Here is a 22,299-nt window from a genome sequence, read left to right as displayed (position 1 = left end):
TAGCTCATGTTCCCTTTAATGATTAAGAAACAGCAGTGATACCTCATGGAAAAAAAAAAAATGCCACTGAAGAGAAACTGTCTGAAAAGGCCTTTGAGTCAGAGACAGGAATATATGTTGATGAAACGGATGATTCCGAGCAGAAACGCAGATGTTTCATTTCCTCTGAGCGTGATGGGTTGAAAGATAAAAGTGATGCTGTTGCACGTAAAAAGCGGTTGCTTTGTGTCAAACGTGTATAAACGTGTATAAAACATTTCAGTGGTGTCTGCATACAGGTCTTTCCTTCCAAAAGTTTCTATGTAACAGTAATCTTCTGCATGCAAGTTGTATACAAATATTTATTTAATTGTCTCAGAGCTCATATACAACAGCACCAGGAAGAGGCAACATAACCACCAATACATTAGGCACTGTTCGATAGTTGTGCTGTGGTTTGGATGTTCATCGTCTACTCAATTTACGTGTAATTCCCGCTGAATGAAGCCCCGTGTCACTGAAGCACACAGAATAGCTGCAGTTGCTCCACGTACGAAGTGAGTAAAGTCCACATAATACTCTGTGAATGTTTCTTTTTTCCGCTCTTTTTTTTCTGCCAGACTTTGAACTTTTTGCTTTCCATCCAAATGGAAGCCCAGGATGGAAAGCAGCGCACATGGAAAAAAAGGCACGCGTCTGTGTGATTAAACAAATTATTTCTGAAACGTTTTTTTCCCTTTTCACCTTTTTCACCAGTTGTAGATATGTAGATCTCCATCGCTGCAACAATCTGAGAGCGTGCAGACAAGCAAAAGCACTCATCTAAAGCAAGTAGGACACTGCTTCTTATCACACTTGCTGGTTGCAAGTTGCACTCCCACACACACTAGGACAGCGCTACTCAACTCCACATCCTGCGGGCCGTAGTGTCTGCAGATATTTGCTCCTACCGTGCGCTTCACGACCTGATTTCACTCATTATTTTAGCTGCTTGGTTCAGATAAGCTAATTTGTGAAATCAGGTGGTGTAGTGCACGCTTGAAGCAAATGTCTGCAGACACTGCAGCCCACAGGACGTGGAGTTTAATAGCGCTGCATTAGGAGGACTCTTCATATCCAGATTAGCAGGCATACTTGCGTGCCAGTGATTGACCAGCAGGGGTCACTGGTCCTCGATGAGATGCTTTAATCCCGGCCTAATAAAACCCTGCCTTCCCTGGGCTGGACCACTTGTCCCTGGCACAGTCCACCCTGGGGCCCTTACACACATGAGAATAGTTCCTTAACGGGATGAGCCACCCAGCTGTACTGTCAGTACATTTAACAATATGTAATTCTACATAATGAATTATGTATTAATTTTAATCCTCTTCTTTTAATCAGAAGTTAGCTACACAAATATCACAGTTATAATATTTTTTCCAATTTTTACTTGACGATTTAGATTCCTTATGAAGATCAGTAAAAGTGTTCAATTGGCCATACTAATTAAGCAGTGGCCCAAGCAAGGTTGGTCCATAATGCTGGTCTCCTCTCACCATCTGTTTCCTTAGGCATGCAGTACAGCCTCGTCTTATAAATCCGTAGGCAAGACCAGGCGATGAGTCGGGCTACCGGCTCAGAATTGATAGACCAACCATTCAGCTAAGTAAATGTTCTGAATCATTAAAATAACTTCATACAGAAGTTAATCAAGGGTATTGAAGTGGATTATCAGTTACAGTGGAAGTGTGACAACATTTGACACAGGTCTGTGCATAATATGAGTATGTGACATTCTTCCATCAGGTGTGTGTTGTCTGTGAGCTTGTGATTGTGTGTTCGCTGTTTTCTCTGTGGTTTCAGCTGCGACGGTTTATTTATGGAGTCAAGCAGTGTGCAAATGCGTAGAACTGATAATGTAAAACTTGTGAAAGTTTTAAAATGTGTGTGTCTGTGTTTGCATGCGTGTGAACGTGTTTGTGTGTGTGCGTGAGAATGTGCTTGTGTGTACTTCAACGTGTATGCAAGGGCTTGTCTGTTTACATGTCTGTGTGTCCGTCTGCACGTGCATGCATGTGTGAGAATGCATGAGTTTGCGTGTACGTGTGTGTGGTCCCCCTGGTCCACTGCAATGAATGCAGAGTCATGCTTTTGGTTAGGGCTGGAAATGCAACGGGCAGCCTCTGATGTAACGGCAGAATATGGGCTTGTTCTCTTCCTCTGGGATGCGGTCCAGTTTGGCCAGGTCCATCTTTTCCTCATTATTTTCCTCATGTTCCCTGCTACCTCTGAGCCAGCATGCACATGGAGGAATATAAGTCATTTTTTACAGTTTCTTTCTTGCTCTTTCTTTCTGTCTTTTAAGGCAGTTGGCAGATGAGCTTCTCCTGAGCAGCTTTCTCCAAGATAAAGCCTTGGTCTAAATGCTGCAGCTGTAATCCCATTTAACATGGGTTATTTTGGTAGATGTTGGAAGATGGTGTCACCCATAGGTGCCAGCTTTAATAGTTAAGCATACTGTAAGACAAAGTTTTTGTCTGTTTCCCCATCTTCTCTGTTTCACTTCCTGTTTTCTGTATTCCGCATTAGACATTAAAAGCAGGCTGTTCTTTAAGGTAACAGCTGTGTAAAACACACACTTCCCTTTTTCCACGCTTCTCTCCAGGACGGGAGCGTGTTATGTCACGCTAGGGTGCTTCCACTGGACTCACCTGATCTCTGCCCGATTAGCTTGCTCTTGCCTCGTCCTCATTCAGCTTTCTCCTCTGTCCTGCAGCTGGACCTGTCGGGCGCGCAGGTCACGCATCAGGGCCGGAGGCAGCTGATGGAGGACGCCTGCCACACCTACACCAGGAAGAAGCGCGTCCTCATACCGGAGGACCTCAAGCACTTGATTGTGGACGACCAGCACGGGCTGCTCTACTGCTACGTGCCCAAGGTGGCCTGCACCAACTGGAAGCGCGTTCTGATGGTGCTGACGGGCGACGGCCGCTACCAAGACCCCCTCAAGATCCCGGCCAACGAGGCCCACGTGGCTGGCAACCTGCGCACGTTGTCCGAGTACTCCACGGCCGAAATCAACCACCGCCTGCGCACCTACCTGAAGTTCGTCTTCGTGCGTGAGCCGTTCGAGCGCCTGGTCTCGGCCTACCGCAACAAGTTCACCCGCAGCTACAACACGGCCTTCCACAAGCGCTACGGCACCAAGATCATCCGCCGGCACCGGCCCGACCCAAGGCCCGAGGCCCTGGACCGGGGAAACGACGTGTCCTTCGAGGAGTTCGTGTACTACCTGGTGGACCCGCACACCCAGCGAGAGGAGCCCTTCAACGAGCACTGGGAGAGGGTGCACTCGCTCTGCCACCCCTGCCTCATCCGCTACGACGTGGTGGGCAAGTACGAGACGCTGGAGCAGGACTCGCGCTACGTGCTGCAGCTGGCCGGCGTGGAGGCCGAGGTCCGCTTCCCCGCCTCGGCCAAGAGCGCGCGGACTACGGGCGACATGACGGCCCAGTTCTTCCACAACATCAGCCCCTTCTATCAGAAGAAGCTCTACAACCTCTACAAGATGGACTTCCTGCTCTTCAACTACACCGTGCCTGACTACCTGAAGTTCAAATGAGGCTGGGTTTTTGGGTAGGCTGGCACCCGCAAAATCTTTGAATAAGGTACTTTGGATGTTTTCTCTTTCCTTTCAGTGTCGAAGGAATTTGCTTGCTAGACATGGCATTGCGAGCTGCTTCTTGAATTGGGCTTTCATTGGACAATGCCTATGAGAGATTGTAAGTGCACGCAGTTCACTTCTTAATGTGGAAAAAACTTTGAGTGCATCAAAGGCAGGACTTTTGCACAAACAGAGCCCCTCTTTGGCTGGGTTGCTTCCTCTCAGATCTCCAGGTGGCCTCCCTACACTTGCTTCCTCTACAGTGCCTCAAGGATGTGTAGGTTTTATTGAATGGACTCGAGCCCTCTCGGGAAAGTCACTGTAAAAGCACCATTGCCTTTTAACAGTGTTTCTATGTCATATTTATGGTTTCGTCATTGTATTTATTGTGAACTAGTACTGTGAGCTGATGTTAGATTTGAATTAGCGGGAAGCCAGAACCACATCCAGATATCTGTCAGCCTCCATTGTCTGGAACAGCATTTTATCATTCCGGTTTCAGAAAATTATTTTGAAATGAAATTTATTGACCCAATTAAGCAAAATGGTGAGTGGTAAAACCTATGGGTTGTTCTTTAAGAATATAATAAGGACATACAGAGGGTTTACAGATGTGGCCTTTAGTGGTCATTTACATGGTGTGTGCTTGGACCGCTGAACAGTTAACTTAGGGGTTATGTTTCAGATTTTGACCTTTTCTGTGAAAGTGTTCAGGCCAAACCCATGATGAATGGTCCTTGCATGATAAAACTGCGAACAAAGTTCAACAGAAAAGGTCTAGGTGCCTGCTTAATGGCACTCAGTGACGAAGACACTGACAGAAACTGCTGCATACACTTCTGCATAAGCGCTGTGTTGGGAAACTTGCTGGCTTCACACGTCTGGGTGATCTTTAAGTACTGCTAGCCGTTTCCATTGGGCTACGTGCAGTAACCAGAACATCCTGCGTGTCTTCTACTACCATATGAATATTCATGAAGAAGTGTGACATCCCAGCCATTTCGCATGGCTAATATTTACACATATCTACTAAAGAGAATGCAGCCTGAAAACATTTTTACTTAAATTTAGGAATCATATACAAAACAATTTAATAAATGGCAAATGAGTCTAAACCGCATAATGGATGAATGAACAAATGGGTCATATGTACTGTAGGGTACTTATTAATCAGGATAGGTCTGTCTGTACAAATACATTCATATGTACAGTATATGTACCTATATTACTTCACATGTTTAATTCTTCCAATGTACAGCATTCAAACATTTAAAGCATGCTGAATTTTAGGTTTCAGGATGCATTCCTTTCAGTAAAAGTGTGTATGTGCACGTGATCAGGAAGCTAATTCTTGTCCATTACTGTTCTTGGCCTTTTTGAAAGGTCTCGGCTTCAGGAGGAGAGAGAGTATGCAGCTTTCTGTTGGTTGATGAATGAATCTGTGGTGCTGTGTAGCTGAGTGTCAGCGTATACTGATCAGTTTACCGTGAAGATGCTACCAAAGAGCGCTGCTTCTGGACAAACAAAATGTTGGAAAGGTTTAGCAGATGCAGCAGGCTTTTTGTGTGAAAAATGAATGTGGTTGTGTTGAACGTCTGCTGTGTTAACTGCCCCAGATGGGTTCAGTGCTGGTGGCCATGTGGCTGATCCCTCAGGTGCTCACTTATCATTCCCAAGTGCATTGTGGGTGAGCAGGACTACCACATGTCCACAAATCCTGGATTTGTGATGTGGTATTTTTTTGTTAATCTATTATTCAGATGATCAAATTGTATGAAGACCAATGAAAATATATATTAACAAAATTATATATTATAATTGAGTGAGTTAACCACAGTCAAAGCACCCAAAATGAGTTTGTTGTTCATTGTAGATCTTGCAGGAATACACTCACACTATGGAGCCTGCAGTCAATGTACAGCCGAAATTGCATATTTATAAGAAACTGTGAATTTAATATCAGTGTGCACTAAATTATACAGGCAGTAGTTGTTGAACACGCAAGTTGAAAGGCAGTAATTCAGTGTTGAATTAGTTCTTACCCTTTGTTTTCTGTTGATGATTCAGCTTTCTGTTGATGACTCAGATGGTCCATTCATGTGTACAGTGTTAATGTTTGCCAATACGTTCACTGGAAATGTAGACGTTGGAGATCAAACTCACTGTGGTTTAACAGACATCTGGGCACCATTTCCCCCCCAAATAAAACCATTCTGAAACTCACAGGGCCATCTATGTATTTGTTTGCTTGAGGCAGCTGATTGCGAGCTAATTTGAATATGTCCATAACCCCATTGTTGCATCTACGTGCTTTAATTTTCAGTCCAAATGCATACCATATACGCTTAGTCATCTGGCATACTATTCACTTGTAGTTATTTATTCGAAAATCTCCTGGACACACTGTATATAAATATAAGTAATTATTACAGTAAGTAAGTACCATATTGAGTAGTTCTAAACTGTTGCCAGTATATTGCAAGAAGCTTGCTGTTGATTGTGTTCCAGAATAAAGAGGCAAGTTATTTGCATGTGTTAAAATAATGAAATAATTTATTTTATACTTATTAATAATGTTACAAAATGCATATTCACAAACATGGAGGCCAGTGTGCCATTTTGTTTAGCTTTGCCTTCAGAAAAACGTTGTTTCTGTATCTTTAATCTACGCAAATAGTGATGGTAAGCTAAACCTCAAACAATTACAGTCTAAGACACGGCAGGACATTTTTGTTTTCAATGTCGACACTGCTATAGTTTCAGTTGCTTTGACTCACACACACACAAATTAAATTAACAAAATTTCAGTCAATTTCTGATACATACATCTGTGCATCTGGTCCAGATAGATTCTGCATGATGAAGAGAGACTAGTATGTTTTCATCCCAATGAATATACTGTGCCCTACGCCAAGTGCGTGCAAAGCTATACAGCAACTTTGCAGGCCAGTTCTGAACACATGTTTGCATACTACTCAGTCCTGCATTTAATTTTCTACTTCCATTAATCTCAATGTATGCCCCACTTCCCCTGGCAGCCATGACCAGATGCATTCTTCCCCTCATCAGAAAAGGCTACGGCACATTTTCATCTGAGAAGCTGAAGTTGCAGGCAGGGCTCGAGGCTAACGTTTTTTTCCAAGCAGCACATGTGCTCCTCAGTTACAGAATTTAGGAGCACACCAATTCATTCCAATTAGTAGATGTGCTCCTCGATTATTGTTGGAGTTAGCAGAAACGTTCCTAAAATGGGAGCGATATAGAGCCCCGCCTGTAGGCACAGGCAGTGTAGAGAAACGCTCACGAGGAGAGCAGAGTGTGTATGTGTGTGTGTGTGTGTGTGTGTGTGGGAGGGTCAGAAGGCAGGTAGAGGCCAGCGTCGGAGCAGAGAGGCCAGGCAGCCTCTCCCCAGCCTCATAGCCCCGGTCCCTCTGTCAGCATCACGGCCCGGAAGCACAGAGCCAGGAAGCCGGTGCCCAGCAGGTCCCCAAGCGCCGTCAGGTACGGGATGGAGAAGTTATCAGGATCCAGGCCCCGCCTCCACATCACACGGACAATTACGTCAGCCACGTACAGCAGGATCCCCACCTGCACAGAGGTCAGAGTTCACCCATTGTTATTGCAATGTAATAAACAAAACAAAAAAAGTCATAATGATTGACACATTCTGCATTAAAAAAAACTTTTGTGTTCCACACATGTCTTGTCAGATAAATCGGAATAGACAAAAGATCCCACTTCACATAGGAAAAGCATACAGAAAAGGGCCAAAGAACACAAGCACTGTGATATAATTTAATGAAATTAGCCACTGCTGGAACTGTTTAGTTTGGGGAACATACTGGTTTAATTTTGTGTGCTTGGGCAAAGCCAAAAGTTCTTTGCAACAAGAAAACTGCTGCAAGACTTTACACTCTGCAAGGAGTCGGCCCTTCATTTATTTTCAAAAGGCAGAGTCGTCCAAACACCGACTCACACTCCACAGGGAAGCGTGTGTCATGACGACATGTTCCAAACTACAGAGATGTTCCTAATCAGGCAGACGTAGTAAAAATGAAAGAATTTGGCACTGTTCTGAAACCTGGTGACCACTCACCAGCTCTCCCATGCCTGGCAGATGAGAACATGACTGCATTGCTGCCACCAGCCAAACCTTTTACCCAGGCTGCTCTGGGTCAGATTTACCGCAGCATACTGTCGGCTGCCATGGGAATCACGGGTGCAGTATTTGTGCAGCAGATGAGATGTTGAATCAAGGTCCTGACACTGTGGGGCCATTAAATTATCCCTGGCACTGAAGACAAAGAGCCCACCTTGTGAACTTCCAATGTCATACTGTTGAAGTTAAGTAGACCTGGGCTTGGTTAGTAATTGTTTGGGAGGCTTCCAGAAAAGTTCTGCTGGAAGAGGTAGGTGTGATCCTGTAGGGGGCGCTCTCCCCCTCACCCCATACAATCCAGGACAGTAATGAGGGTTCTGTCCTCTAGACAGAGCAGTCCTTGAAGTGATTTACTCTCATTTGAGGAGGAGTAACACTGTACATTTATTAACATGGTTAGCATGTACTATTAAACGGTGGAAATGAAGCACATAAAATATTCACTTGGTGTATCAAAACCGTGCCATGAAAGCTCCACATTATTCATACAAAACGAAAAACGTTTATATCAACACTATCATCATTTGGACTTGAGTTATACTGTAAGCCCTTTTGCATTAGCGCACAGAATGACCGGATATTCAGAGACTGTGGTTTTGAATGGCCACCTGGAGCAGAGCAGCGCACAGGTAGCAGCAGGTGAAGCTGACTGTGACGGCGGTGTGCCCGCCCTGCAGCAGGTGGATGGTGTAGAGGAAGACCAGGTGACCCGGCACCACCAGGAGGAACAGGACCCGTGCCGACCTGGAGTTCACACCTGCGGGAGGGGCAAGGAGCATTCAGAGACTCTGGGACAGCTGGAGACCTGCTATAACACAATTACAGTGACGCAGCTGACACTCTTATCCAAAGCTACTCACAGTTGATTTGGCTAAGCAGGGACCAATGTGGAGCAATGTGTAGCATTGATCCCCCTGGGGTTTGAACCAACAATCTTCTCGGTCCCTGTTAAGCAACTTAGCCACAAGGCTATCGGCTGCCCCCACGATGTTGGCAGTGTGGAGTGTGGAGAGACTCTAACCTGAGGAGAAGTAGGTGACACAGGGATTGGGCCAGAACTGCCTCATCTTGTAGGGTAGAACCCCGGGAACACTCCAACAATGCAGATAGGTTGATATGCGGCTAGCCTGAATAGCCACCAGGTTTCCTCCCACGCCTGAAGGAAAGATCCACACGCTAATTAACAACTCAAGTGGAGCCAGTGCCTGGATTCATATCCGCAGGTTCAGTGTAGGTCTGGCAGGCACTGCTTTGATCAGTCCTTGTCGTACACCGTTTAATTGTTGATGCTGACCGAGAGAGGTAGTTCTCAATCTATCAACATCGCACATGCATAAATAAATGCAGTTTGTTGTACGTCGCTCTAGATAAAGAGTGTCTGCTAAATGCCTTGTAATGTATTGTAATAAAGGTTGTAACACAAGGTTTTATAAATATATTTTTTTACTCTCTGAGCAAATGCATGACAAGATAAAATCGCATAAGCCAAAATATTTTCTTGCCATGAATTTAATCAGACACTTAAAATGGATACATGTGCCCTTTATCTTTTAATGACTTGGATCGCCGAACCATATATCAACAGACCCCTTTGATGGAGGGAGGCGGGAGGGCTAAGACTTGGGACAGATGTTCTTTACAGCCTGCAGGCCTGTACAAACCCCTCACCCTCAGCCACGCCCTGCCACAGGAACAACGCTTCAACCATCCCGACCCACTCCACTCCCCTCCACTCCAAAACAGGTGGGGGCACAAAAGGAAAACAGTGTTTGGAACCGAAAGGAAGAAAGGGCTGAATAAATCCAGGCCTGCTCCATCCCTTTCATGTAGTTGCCACCGTGCTCTCAACAGACCTAGGCAACTCTTTGACATGGCTGCCAGAGAGGCCTAGCATTATCCGTGGCTTTGCCAACGGAGACAGCAATGGTGGAGAAAAAGAAAGAGAGGGAGAGGGAGAGAAAGAGAAGAAGAGGAAGCAGTATGGAGACAGAAACCTTCCTTATTAAAACAGTCATACATAGGAAGGGAACCATGGATCTGCAGAGAAGAGGAAATCTGAAACAGGCTGTTTCGCTATATGTATGCAGCAGGCACCAGGTTTCACACATGCCCCATTGTTATTCAGTCTCGGCTGTGCTTTTTTCCAAACTTCAGTTTCAGATTTGGGGCATCTGCTCACTGTATTTTAAAGACGCCTTCCTCGTGTTGACCAAGCCTTCAGCACTCTCCTCATTGTCCATGCCGGGGCTTTTGACTCGCTGATTATGTAAATTAAACTTCATAAAATGGGAACAACAATGAAGGCTTTGTCATTTCAACATTTTAGGTTCTGCTTTGCATCGTCAGATGGCCTGCACCTCATTGCCTAGGGTGTATGTTCTCTCTCTTATTGATATAGTTTGGTTAAGAACACAATGTTCTCTGCATTATGTCCGCCTAAACGCAGACACAGGGAGCAGGGTGCTTTCCCCTCCGGAGAAGGAGTGGTTCCTGTCTGAGAAGCACAATGTGCATGCACAATGCAGGCGCCTAATCTCCACATCTACTACTGTCCGAGAGGAAAGCAAAAGCGCTGGTCCATTCAGCGTTGTTATCTTGACTGGTCAGCGTTGAGTTGACTGGTGGGCTGTTTCCACTCCTGGAAATGGAGGGGTAAGAAGCTCATTTTCAACTCCAAGCAAGCTCAGTGTGGGAAAGTGTAGAAGGTAGTGACAATAATGAGTGCATTATAAGGCACCCTTTAAAACTCTATCACATGGAAGAGCATACAGTAGGTCTAGGGTAGTTTTAGTGGAGAGGAATGTCAAGGATAGCTTCGAGGTGAAGGATAGCTTTTTGTCTAACTGGGTTTTTGTTTGTAAAGAGCTATTGTATAGCAAGGACTTTAGGCTAATAGTTGCACCTTTGTCAGTGAGAGGCAGACTGATTAGATGCCATCTTCCCACAGCTTCATCTTCCACTTCTGTGCCTGCGTACTGGACACTACTTTCTTCAGCTGAATGTGTGTAGCAGGATACCGAAAAAAACAACATGGTTACTGACTGTATGACTGCCATCTCTTTGCTTTCTATAAAACTAGCCAATTTGTTTTGGAAAGAGAAATGTAATGTACTGTTACCCAATGTGCGTTTTCCCTGGACTTGAGGGATACCATTAGGTCCATACCTTGTGGTGCTTACCTTGTGTTAACACCTTGTGTCTGCTTACCGTTGATGACAGGGGTGAAGAGGGCCATTCCCACAAAGCTGGGGTCGCTTACGGTCTTGTCCAGGATTAGGCCCCCAAAACTGCGTTCAGAAAACTTTGTGGTTACTCAGTCACAACTCGGCACAACAGACTCAAGAAATCATGAAAAAGAAAAGAGGTTTCATCTCAGCTCAGTGTCACGATGCCTCCAACAGTCTAGCTCCCTCTACAGGCAGCCGAGACTGCAGGAGGCAGTGTCATGCTGAGGTGAGATTCAAGCTTTTTTTCATTTGGGGAAATAGGACCCTCTTCATTGTGGGCTAGGTGAGCCCACTGGAACTATGTAAACAGAAATTTTTGGGTGGGAGCTTTCTGCCTGTGCCCCTCTCCACAAAACAGCCTGGCCTACTTCCTGCTAAACAGTTTAACTGAAACACAATTTCAATTCATACTGAAGTGCAAATTTAATTTGTTTACTGAAATTCTATTTGGTCAATTTTGTATTTATCTAGTAAACTACAGTTTGATCGAATGGATAGAAATACAACTTGATTTACTTTTCCTGAATACAAGCTGAGTGTAATTCGCGTTTTGAAATTCATTCATATTTTTTTGCAAAAAAAAACTGACATTGCTAAAACGAAGATATAGCTCACCAAAATACACCACTGAAGCACACCAATATATTGAAATGTGTTTAATTCTGATAGACTAAAACACCCTGCGTTACACAATATGTTTGGTTCAATTATTGTGAATATCTATGGATGGGGTGTCACTTCAAATCTCACAGTCTGCCTCAAGCCTTCTCAACACTCACCAGTGGCTCCTGACAGACTATGTTTAAGCATTGGTGAATGTAGCTAGCTCTAGAGCATTGTGTAGTGTTTTATTCAGCGGGTCAAAATGGCACACATCATCTCCCGCACCTGCTGATAGACATGGCCACTATGACAGGCTGCCAACCGGACCTCAGAACCAGCCGGATCTGTGGGCTCCGCCGGGCGATGAGCACCCAGAGCGGGATCAGCATGAGGAAGAGACCGCAGACCAGGGGGGATAGGTACCACAGCTCTGCGACACACGGGTAATGCAGGTCAGAACAGGGCTCTCAGCCTTAAGTTACAGGACACTACAGTGCATTATTGGGCATTTCACTGCATGGACAACTCCACAAGTATATGATTGACATATGTAGTAATCTCGCACACATGCAAAGAAACATGTTGCTATAACAGGAGCGCACACACATGCCACCACAAGCCACTGTATATATATAATTTTTGCATAAATAATGCTAACAAATATGCTAAAAATATGTTGTTTTTTCATGAACCATTTGCAAAGGCTTGACATTATTTTTCATTTAGGACAATTATATTTAATTTAGGACAGTACAGTACTGGTTGTGTGTGTTTACAGGGAGGACAATGTTGCCAAAATTAAACAAGCTGAGCATTTTCTTCTTCATGTGAATGCAAGTGAAGTAAGTATTCTGGAAACATTGAGCTTTCACTGCCCCCTGCTGGTTCTATACTGTACCACTTCTCAGATGCTGTTTGAGTGACAAAGCTAAGTGCTTTATTTGCACACACAGAAATGGCATAAAATCAGTATTGTAGGCTTTACATGTCCTTGAAGCAAATGTGTTCTTTACAATGTCTGTGTGCCAAATTTTGTAGCTCCACGACAAATGAGTGAAAAGGGCATCCAATGTTTGCAACTTCAGATGTCTGCTTTAGCAACCCCTTGAGTACAAATTCTCAATTAATTATTTGGACCCCAGATAATTAATACCTGCAGAGTTTCATAAGAGTACAATCTCAGCCTTTTTGGAGATAGACTGGGGACAAAACCAGAACAAACCCTTACAATAACCACAGCTCTCCACCACTGATGGTAACTCACCCCTGTGCTTGAACAGCACACTGCTGAACCCTGCCAGCAGAGACAGGGTGATGAGGTCACCCAGGCTGGCAGCAATGGGCGTAGCCACATTGTCTGGGTTGATACCCACCCTTCTGGAGCCAATGATCACCCCAACCATCACCAGGCCTGTGGGGATATGTGGGTGCCAATGAGTGGTCACCTGGGGCAGTGACTCTGTCCGTATATGGCATTATCACTGATGTACACACACACACACACACACACACACACACACACACACACACACACACACACACACACACAGACACACAGACACACAGACGGGCAGAGATACTGTCACACACACACACACACACACAGGCGGGCAGAGATACTGTCACACACACACACACACATGCACACACACACACAGGCGGGCAGAGATACTGTCTCTCACACGCACAGACACACGCACACGCACACGCACACACATACACATACACACACTCACTCACACACACACACTCACACACACACACACACACAGGCCGGCAGAGATACTATTACACACACACACACACAGGCGGGCAGAGATACTGTCACACACACACATACACACACACACACACACACACACACACAGGTAGGCAGAGATACTGTCACACACACACACACACACACACACACACACAGACACACACACACACACACACACACAGGCGGGCAGAGATACTGTCACACATGCACTATACACTCACTCAGCACTATTAGGTATTTATTAGACTTTTTTTTTTTTTGTACTTATTGCTCAAACTTATTCTGCATGCTACTGTTCTAATGTGTGGTTAGTTGCGTCACCTTCCTGTCAGCTTTGACCAGTCAGGCCCTTCTCTGACTTCTCTCATTAACAACACATTTTTGTCCCGCAGAACTGCTACTTGCTGGATGTTTTTTGTTTTTCGCATCATTCTCTCCAAACTCTGTTGTACATGAAAATCCCAGGAGATCAGAAGTTTCTGAGACACTACCCTGCATGGCACCAACAAACATTCCACAGTCAAAGTCACTTAGATCACATTTCTTCCCCATTCTGACATTTGGTGTGTAAAACAGCTAAACCTCTTGACCATGTCAGCATGCTTTTATGCATTTAGTTGCTGCCACATGATTGGCTGATTAATTTCCCCAAGTTGTGCTTGCGCATGAAAAAAATAAGAGACCAAGAAAAAAATAGCATACGTCATGGCGTATCTGTGTCTTATGTATCTGTGCTACATAAATCTCAAATGATATTTATCACGTCAACATGCTTTACCATTACCCCTTGTTGTGAATGTGGTCAAAGCCATTTTCTATAAATAAGGCTGCATTTCAACATTTTATGCACTCATCATGCCTAAAATTGATTTTAAGTTAAATATTATTTCTAAAGTGTGCACACCGCCCAGCTTGAAGAACTGCACACAGCTCAAACCTCAAACATATGGTACCTCCACATAACCAGTATGTCATTAACTTATGTCTATTAAAAACCTGACCTAGAGATGCAATCATATCCAGGTCAAAGTGCAATTTAAGAGCAAGTACTTAGTTACAGTTATCAATTTAAGATACTAGTTAATATACAACTTCATCGTAAGATCCATTTCATAAATGAGGCCCCAGGCTTGGATCTCGGCGGGCCTTTAGAAGGCCCAGTGGGATGTGAGTTTACCCAGGGACAGGGCTGCTATGAAGGCGGTGGTGACACTGCTGGCACACAGCACAGCAGCCTGGTCCAGCTGCACCCCTCCTCTGGTCAGTGCCCCCAGCCCCACCGCAGACAGAGCGGCCAGGAAGCCCACCACGGTGGCCTGCACCTGCCAGAGAAGCACAGCGCAGGCCAAGTCACTTCTCAAAAGAAGAATTCATTATATGATGTACTGGAAAGTTTTACAGAACTACAATGAGCAAAATGTGTTACTGTCCTTATTGTATAGCACATCACATACACAATCAATGTGAACCTGTTTATATTTTAAAGTAAATGAAATTGAATTGAGTGAGAATAGATAAATGTAATAAAATGATGAGATTTATTCTACAGCTGACTTTTGTTTTATGCTGAACGTACTGCATTCAGTAATGGCAGAGTGGGCCTGTGGTTAAAAAGTTTGACCCATACAGATTACTTCCATATTTAAATCTTAGAGGCAAGTGCAGAACATATGGACCAGCTAAGGATTTGATTTCAAAGCATGTGGATGAATGTGATATTGTGACTAAGTATTTCCACCAATATGCTGAATTTCTGCCAATGCTGAAAAAGTGAGAAGGGGAACATCGAATCAAAGATGATAAGTAAGACAGTTTGCCATACGATCAGGAATACAATACCATTTTAACCAGTTCAAGGGTAAAATCGGTTTGCTGAATAAATAAATACCGTATATGTGTCTGCATGAATATGCTGGTGCACGTGGTTACCTGGATGAGAGCTAGGTTACTAAGAACCATTCCCCACTGCTGGTTTGGGTCGTCCAACTGCCCAGTGTTTGCCTGAGATGAGATGAGAGATTGCGTATGTGTGAGGGAGGGAGGGAGGGAGGGAGGGAGAGGGAGAGAGAGGGGGAGAGAGAAATATCCTGTGACATTGTGATTGGGAGGATCATAGCAGCTTGCTTATTTTGTTATTTTAGTTTACTTCATTCTCTACTTACTTTTGATTGTTGTGACCAATTTCTCTGTAATTTGTATCTTCTGACAAAAAACATAATTTGTACCCTACATTTTACACACTGTGGGCAATATTAAGTGAACTATTTTGGGAGTCAGATTTGATACTGAAAATTGGGACAACCTAAAAAATTGCCACACAAATGTACCAAAAAAATATGATTATTTATTTATTTTTTAGCTGATTTCCTGTAAAACAAAATTCATAATAAATAACTGAAAAAAACAAAACTAAAACAAAAACATTCCAATAACATATTTTCACTATTTGAAAAATGTACCACATTTTGGACATAACACAACAGTCTTCAGTGTTTTGACATTTTCTACTGAAACACATTTCTCATGATGAATTGCTTTTTATCACATTTTTATTCATTTACTTCACCATGGCTGCTAGAGAAATATGACTTCCTTTCCATTTACATAAAAAAACTCTTTACTTTCAGGTATTACTGCTAAATGCATAAATAAGGCACTTCACCTGATAAACAAGTAAAAATGTGATTGTACAGTGATAATGGCAATATTAACGTTTATAGAGACTTACTGTGGATTGATACAGTAATAGTGGGAGTATGATTACACTGATTACAATTACACTGATAACGGTGTTTGCTCACTGCTGTGGAGAGCCGAGAGGCTAGAGTCATCTCCAGGTTCCCTTTCAGTCCCACCAGGGCTGGCACAAGTATAAACACCTCGGTAATGGTCCTGAAAACCTCCCAGTGCTGAAATGGCAAACAGTACAATGTGAAGAATCTTTGTGGTCAGGACACTCTACACACAAATTCACATGTGCCAAAAAAATGCTGTGAAGAAAACTACTTCTTATATCAGGCTACAACAATTCAGCATTCTCTCATTTCATTTGGCACAGTGACAACGTAAACATGGCAGCAGCAAAGCGCAAACTCTGGTTCTGGCGGACGGTAGAATTAGAAGAAAAGTTGGTGGAGCTTTTGAGAGGGAGAGAGCATATGTGTGATGTGAAAAGCTATTCATACCGCGATCGTGTGGAGAAAGAAAGAAAGTTTAACCAGGGACACAGCCACATTTTGTGGTGCCTTCCTCGTTTTGTACAGTACAGATGACCGCACACACATTATGGCAGCGGCAAGAGTGCTGCTCTTTCATTGTCCACACTACTGCGTTTCTGTTTTTCTTCAGGAAGAGGAGGATGAAGATAAAAAATGCACCCTCCCACCCCCTGTCTGAATTTGGATTCTGCCCTGCACTTTTATCTAAAGTTAGGCGCCAGTGCCTCCATGGCATACAGTTATACAACCAACCCTGAAAGTTCTTGTAGGTTTAATTTGACATTATAGCAAGATGTTCATTTTTTCTTTTTTTCCACAAGCTACTAAAAGTGTGTGAATCTGCCACCAGATGTATTAGTTCTACCAGTGTGTCAAATAAAGAACATGAAAAAAATAGATATAATTAAATCCATGTACAGATAAGTGAGTGCACTTAAGTTTGTGAACCTGAGAGCTAATTTTGACATCTCTCAAGCCTTGGCTCCAGCTCCTGCTGGCCTGCTGACAAGATTCCATCACGTCACACGCACTTTGGGGAGGCAAGTCCAATTATCTCCCCTCTCCTTACCAAGTATGACTGACCATCCATCTTTCACTATTTTATTTCACTCCGAATTTGCTACCCATCTAACCCAGACATTTTGATTATTTTGTGTCCTGTTGCAAGGAAGTTGCAAAACAACCAAAACAGACTGAATCAAATTCAACCCAATTACTCTTGGGTTGGGTGCTCCAACCTGTATTTACTATTAGAGGTTTTGTTGCTCAACCTGCTTTTTATTGTAATTTAAATGCAAACATCCTCAATGCTGTCTGAAAGCCCTCCAGCAGTCAAAGAAATAATTCAGGAGTCAAGCCATGCCAGGCTGTTGTGGGGGGGGGGGGGGGGTGTCTTTAAAATGACACATGCTAGGATTATTTGGGACAGATTCGTTCAGCAGTGAATTTTGAAAGCTCTCAGGGAAGGGGGAGCATGCACGCACTCAAACATTATGAGACCAGTGGCGACAGACATTTCTAGCCATTTCAACTTTATCGGGTATTGATTCAATTCATTAGTACATAATCTGTGAAGTCTGTAGCATGGTTGATTTCTGCTAGAGGGCATACTTTTGAAGAAAAATATGTTGGTGAAGCCGTACACTTGTTTACTTCAGAGCAAAAACACCCCAATGAATGGAGCATTAGCAGTGCGCCACTATGTTCCCTCACTTGCGCCAGTGGGTAACTATTCGTTTGACCACTTTCAAGTGTATGCGATTAACATAATTTAGCATATTTATTGTGGATATTCAGTAGGTTATTAGAGTTTACTGGTTTAAATCTCTCATTATTTTCAGGAGAGAATGTCATGCAAGCCCTCATACATTTAAATGTTATGTCAATAATCAAAATGCATTTAGAAAAACAAACTTGTATTTCTCCCAACCAAAAATATGTTGGCTGGATGTGGAATAAACGTGAGCTAAGAAAAAAATGCAACTTCTGAATTGTATATTTTTTATTCCAATATATACATTGGAACATGATTTTATTTATTTTTTTACATCGAGTGTGACCAGGTCAGGTTGTAAACTGTTAGTGTGGCATGGGGGAGCCTGTTGTTTTATTGCCACAGTTTTTTGTATGATATAAATATGAATGCAACAATAATTTGACACGTTGACGACTCAACCACAAGGGGGAAGAACACAAAACACAAAAACACAAAAAAACTGCTGGCATCCAATCAGAACCGGCCCCTTGAAGAAGCAGTATTGCTCAGAAGTGTCGTCATGTACCTACACATTCTTGCAGAGACAATATGGCCAAACACAACTGGTATCTGACATAGAACACAAGCATGTTTGTGGCAGTCTGGCAGATCCATACACACACCAACGTGGGCACACGTGTACAGATACAACACAGACACGCATGCACACACGCATGGAGAAACCCATGGCCTTACTTGCATAGCATCCATGATCATACCAGCAGCCATCATGCCCAGCCCGGCCACCAGGTAGGGCAGCAGCACCTGGCCGGCGATGGAGCAGGAGCTCTCCGGGAGGAAGCCGTACGCGGAGCGCGTCAGCTTGCAGGTGAAGCCGCGCAGTTTACCACTATCATAGCACAGCTCGAGTTCCAGCTGAGTGACTTCCACGGGAGGTGCCATCATCTCATCCTCTATCATTCAAAAGGTGAAGGCCCTCTGTCAAGCAATTAGAGCCTTGCTCTGCCTAAAATCAAGAATGCAAACTTGGATTCAACTCCATTCAATGTGTAGACCAAAGTGTTCCAGAAAGATCCTCCCGATGTGAATTTGTTGTGCCCGTTCTGTTTGCCACTTTTGGTTCAGATGCACTCAGAGCCCCCTCTCTTGCCCTTTTTCACCTACTGGTCTCATCCAAACGAGTTTGGTCATGGGCTTTGTCCCCTCAGTGACACTGAATGGCTGTGTAGTGGAGAGAAGGGAAGGCTTCTGGCAATCCGGCCTTGGAAACGTCTGAATACGTCAAGCAGGGGCCATTCACTGTTGTCTCCGTGACAGGACCGTGTGTGTCCTCGTGCCACTGCGGAGGGGAACCCCTGGATCCGGGTGACACTGAAGCAGCGTTTCTGCTCCAGATGACACCTTCAGGAGTAATTCTGCTACGACCGGTCAGGAGTCAGGACTGTTTCTCTCCTTTCCCATTCAGTGCCGTCAATTCCTTTTCCAACCAATGCTCTGTCTCTCTCACCTCTATCGCTTTAGAGTCACAAATAGTTACGTGCTCTCCATCACCATTCACTCTCTCCCTCCCTCCCTCTCTGTGCGCCCCATATCAATTCTCTCCCTGGCTGTTATCAGCCGTGCAGGTGCCACAGGCTAAGAGGTGCTCTTCTGTTGAGCAGTGAGGAAGCAGATGACTGGAGGCTGGTCTGTGATAACTTCCTGTCCTGAGCGACAGGGCCGAAGCCTGCCTGCTGTCCCCCTGCCTGCTCTGGAGATGTTGTGCTCTGCGACTTGCACATACACTCACACACACAGTATGCGCACAAGGACACATAAACAGCCATGCATGAATGCATGCACACACCCCGCATTTCCATACTAATCCTTCACCAGGCCCATGGTGTTAGGCTAAGATGGCTTTCAATGCAAAGCAAAGGGATGGTGGTTGTGTAACAATCTATTAGCTGACAACACCAGCAACAAACAAAAGACCAACATATTAAACCAAATAAAATTAAAGCATTTAAACTTGTCTTGGGTGACAAAAACATGTGGCAGTGAAAATATTTTCAATAAAATATTAATTTTATTTTTATTGAACAACCCTTAGGTTTAAGCATAATATACTGTATTTTCTTCGTAGTAGTAGTTCTGGAGATAAAAACAAGAGACTTGTGTCCCCTACAGGAGAAAAACTGAATTGCACTGGAGGATATACATACCCTAAAACTCTATTAAAAGTGAGGAAAATAAAAAATACCAAATGAATAAATTGGCTTTCATGTTGTTTGTTTTCTTTGGTTACCTAACATACCTATTAATAAATTATTCTTTTGATTTCACAGGGTCTTTAAGGAGTTTGTATTCTTTTCTTTTGAAGCACCCCGGGTGACTTTAATTCCCAGAATACTCGTGTCACAAGTGCAATGTGGCGGTGTGCCACGGAGTGCAACAGAGTGAATGTCGTGTTCCGGCGTGCTACTGGGGTCTCTTATCAGATCTGGCAGGACACACTGACCTGGCCCTCGCCCTGTACAAACACGGCACTTAACATGGAGCAAGCTTTAGAGGTTTGAGTTAAGACACATGCCTCACAATAAGCAGGTGAGAATTGCATTGGGTGAAACAAAGATTTATACCAAAACCAGTACCAGAGAGCTAAAATTGGACATTATAAAATACCTACTGATTTATTTACTTGGATTCACAACTCAAAGGCAAGGTTGACTGCATGACAGTGACACATGACTAATACTAAACACTCCTGATAAGAGTCGGGTGATTGAAGATCGGCTGACTGGACCCACCTGTACTCTGTCCAGGACCGTACCTGCCATCACCAGGCCCAGCCCGGCCAGCAGGTAGGGGAACAGCACCTGGAAGCCGATGGCTGCAGCAGACTCGTCCTCAATGCGGACCATCCCCACCTTGGCTTTCTCAGAGGCACGTCCCGGGCACAGCGGCACATCCTGGCGGTCTGCGGCTCCCGTGATGCTGTCTCTCTTGGCAGTGCTTTGCCTTCACCTTCACCTTCAACCTTGACTTTTGAGACCGCCCTCCTCCTGTCCTTTGTCTAGCACCCATCCTGGGTTATATTTCATATCATTTTTACCTAACGTATTAGACCAGTGGGTCCTCACACCTGGTCGTGGAGAGACTTAGGGTGTAGTGGTTTTTGTTTTCACTTCAACCAATTCAAACCAAAGAAGCCAGGTGAGGTGAGTTAACAGTGTAATTAACTGCTTTAATTGATCATTGTTGAGAAATGCTGAGAAACAACAAAAGCCATGGAGCCACACTGCATGGATCTCCAGGACTAGGAGTATTCATTTAACAATCATAAAGCTACATTATCTCTTTCAGGTCCTGTTTAATTCAATGCATTAGTGTATAATTTGTAAAGTCCGTAGCATTGTTGATTTCTGTTAGAGGGCATACTTTTGAAGAAGAATATGTTGGTGAAGCCGTACGCATGTTTACTCAGAGGGAACAGAGCAAAAACACTGTGTTCCCTCACTTGTGCCATTGTGTACAAATCAATCACAATCAAGTGTACTGGTTTCAGGCTTTCATTATTTTCAGGCGAGACTGCTATACAAGCCGAACAATATTTAAATGTTATGTTAATAACCTAGTTAAATGCAGTAAAATAACACCTATTGTATTAATCATCTGCCTTATTCGTGGGTCTGGTAATGGCTAAATCTCCATATATTTGTCTAAAGCTCTCTGCCAAATTAAATAACAATAAAACATAAGGGTTTATGGTTCTCATGGAAGATTGAACATATCCACCCCATCCAACCAGAAACGGCACATGAACCAGTAAAACCAGTAGTGAGCAGTAACATGGCGCAAGTACTTCAGTATCCTGGAGTGTCCCCTCAAGACGTGTGTGCAGTTGCAGCATGTACAAGGGAAACTAAATGCAATGAACTGTGGTTGGCAAACAGCCAGGTTCAGTACCCTAATATAGCACGCATAGTGCCAGCTCTCTGCCATGCACAACACCCTCTATCTACAGCGCTACTGCAGACACCCAGGACGGCTCACACCATGCTCATTGCATTGAGGGGGGAACTTTTAATGTCAAAGCTGGCAACTGCAAAAAATATTGTACAATTACAGACAGGCTAAAAAGTCAAGGAACTGGTTATTAGACTGGGCTGCACTGACAAGTAGCATGGAAACACAGGGGTGTGATTATAGGCAAAATTTGATTAAATGCAGTGCATTTTTGGTTTCAAATAAAAATGAACCCAGAAAGGGTTATCACAGGGAATTGATATTAGAATTATTTTGTGCACATGAAGCTAAATAAGTGTTTTTAGCGTTACTTTGCCTTATGTTACCTGCTGAATTCTTTCACCAGCAGGCTGAAGCTGGGATGGAACGGCTGAACTCTACAGAAGGCACCTGATGACCTGATCTGTGCTGATCTGGCAGGGCCAGGAGACTAAGGGAGAGGACAGCAATGTGCCAATGTCGGCTTTACTCCACTGCCTCT

General features: G+C 44.0%; 2 protein-coding genes across 2 annotated transcripts in view; one reads left to right on the top strand and one right to left on the bottom strand.

Annotated features, from left to right (window-relative positions):
- The window catches only part of si:ch211-236h17.3 (carbohydrate sulfotransferase 11), a 29,277-nt gene extending 23,429 nt beyond the window's left edge, over nt 1-5,848 (top strand). Inside the window, exon 3 of the mRNA XM_061219755.1 lies at nt 2,738-5,848. Coding sequence (XP_061075739.1) covers nt 2,738-3,583 — 846 coding nt within the window. The 3' untranslated portion in view covers nt 3,584-5,848. The remainder of the gene's footprint in view (nt 1-2,737) is intronic.
- A 394-nt stretch (nt 5,849-6,242) lies between these two features.
- On the bottom strand, nt 6,243-20,722 carry LOC133110146 (solute carrier family 41 member 1-like). Its single transcript, XM_061220036.1, has 10 exons — nt 20,600-20,722; nt 16,178-16,285; nt 15,306-15,377; nt 14,554-14,698; nt 12,879-13,025; nt 11,900-12,044; nt 10,992-11,071; nt 8,806-8,940; nt 8,393-8,541; nt 6,243-7,213 (listed from the first exon to the last, which is right to left on the bottom strand). The coding sequence occupies exons 1-10, from the start codon at nt 20,711-20,713 to the stop codon at nt 7,040-7,042; spliced, it is 1,269 nt and encodes a 422-aa protein (XP_061076020.1). The 5' UTR covers nt 20,714-20,722; the 3' UTR covers nt 6,243-7,039.
- Nucleotides 20,723-22,299: the final 1,577 nt, after the last annotated feature.

Source organism: Conger conger, chromosome 14, assembly GCF_963514075.1.
Source record: "Conger conger chromosome 14, fConCon1.1, whole genome shotgun sequence".
Lineage (NCBI taxonomy): Eukaryota > Metazoa > Chordata > Actinopteri > Anguilliformes > Congridae > Conger > Conger conger.
Note: the sequence above shows the minus strand (reverse complement) of the source record. Positions and strands in the feature narration are given on the sequence as shown.

Bases quoted from the DNA above. Each gene is read 5' to 3' on its own strand.
- LOC133110146 (XM_061220036.1), bottom strand. From the start codon at position 20,713: ATGGTCCGCATTGAGGACGAGTCTGCTGCAGCCATCGGCTTCCAGGTG. The intron at 8,941-10,991 runs GTAAGCAGACAC...TCTTTCCTTCAG, and splicing joins CTTCACCCCTGTCATCAACG to GCGTGGGAGGAAACCTGGTG. The intron at 8,542-8,805 runs GTTAGAGTCTCT...CCCCTCCCGCAG, and splicing joins TGTCACCTACTTCTCCTCAG to GTGTGAACTCCAGGTCGGCA.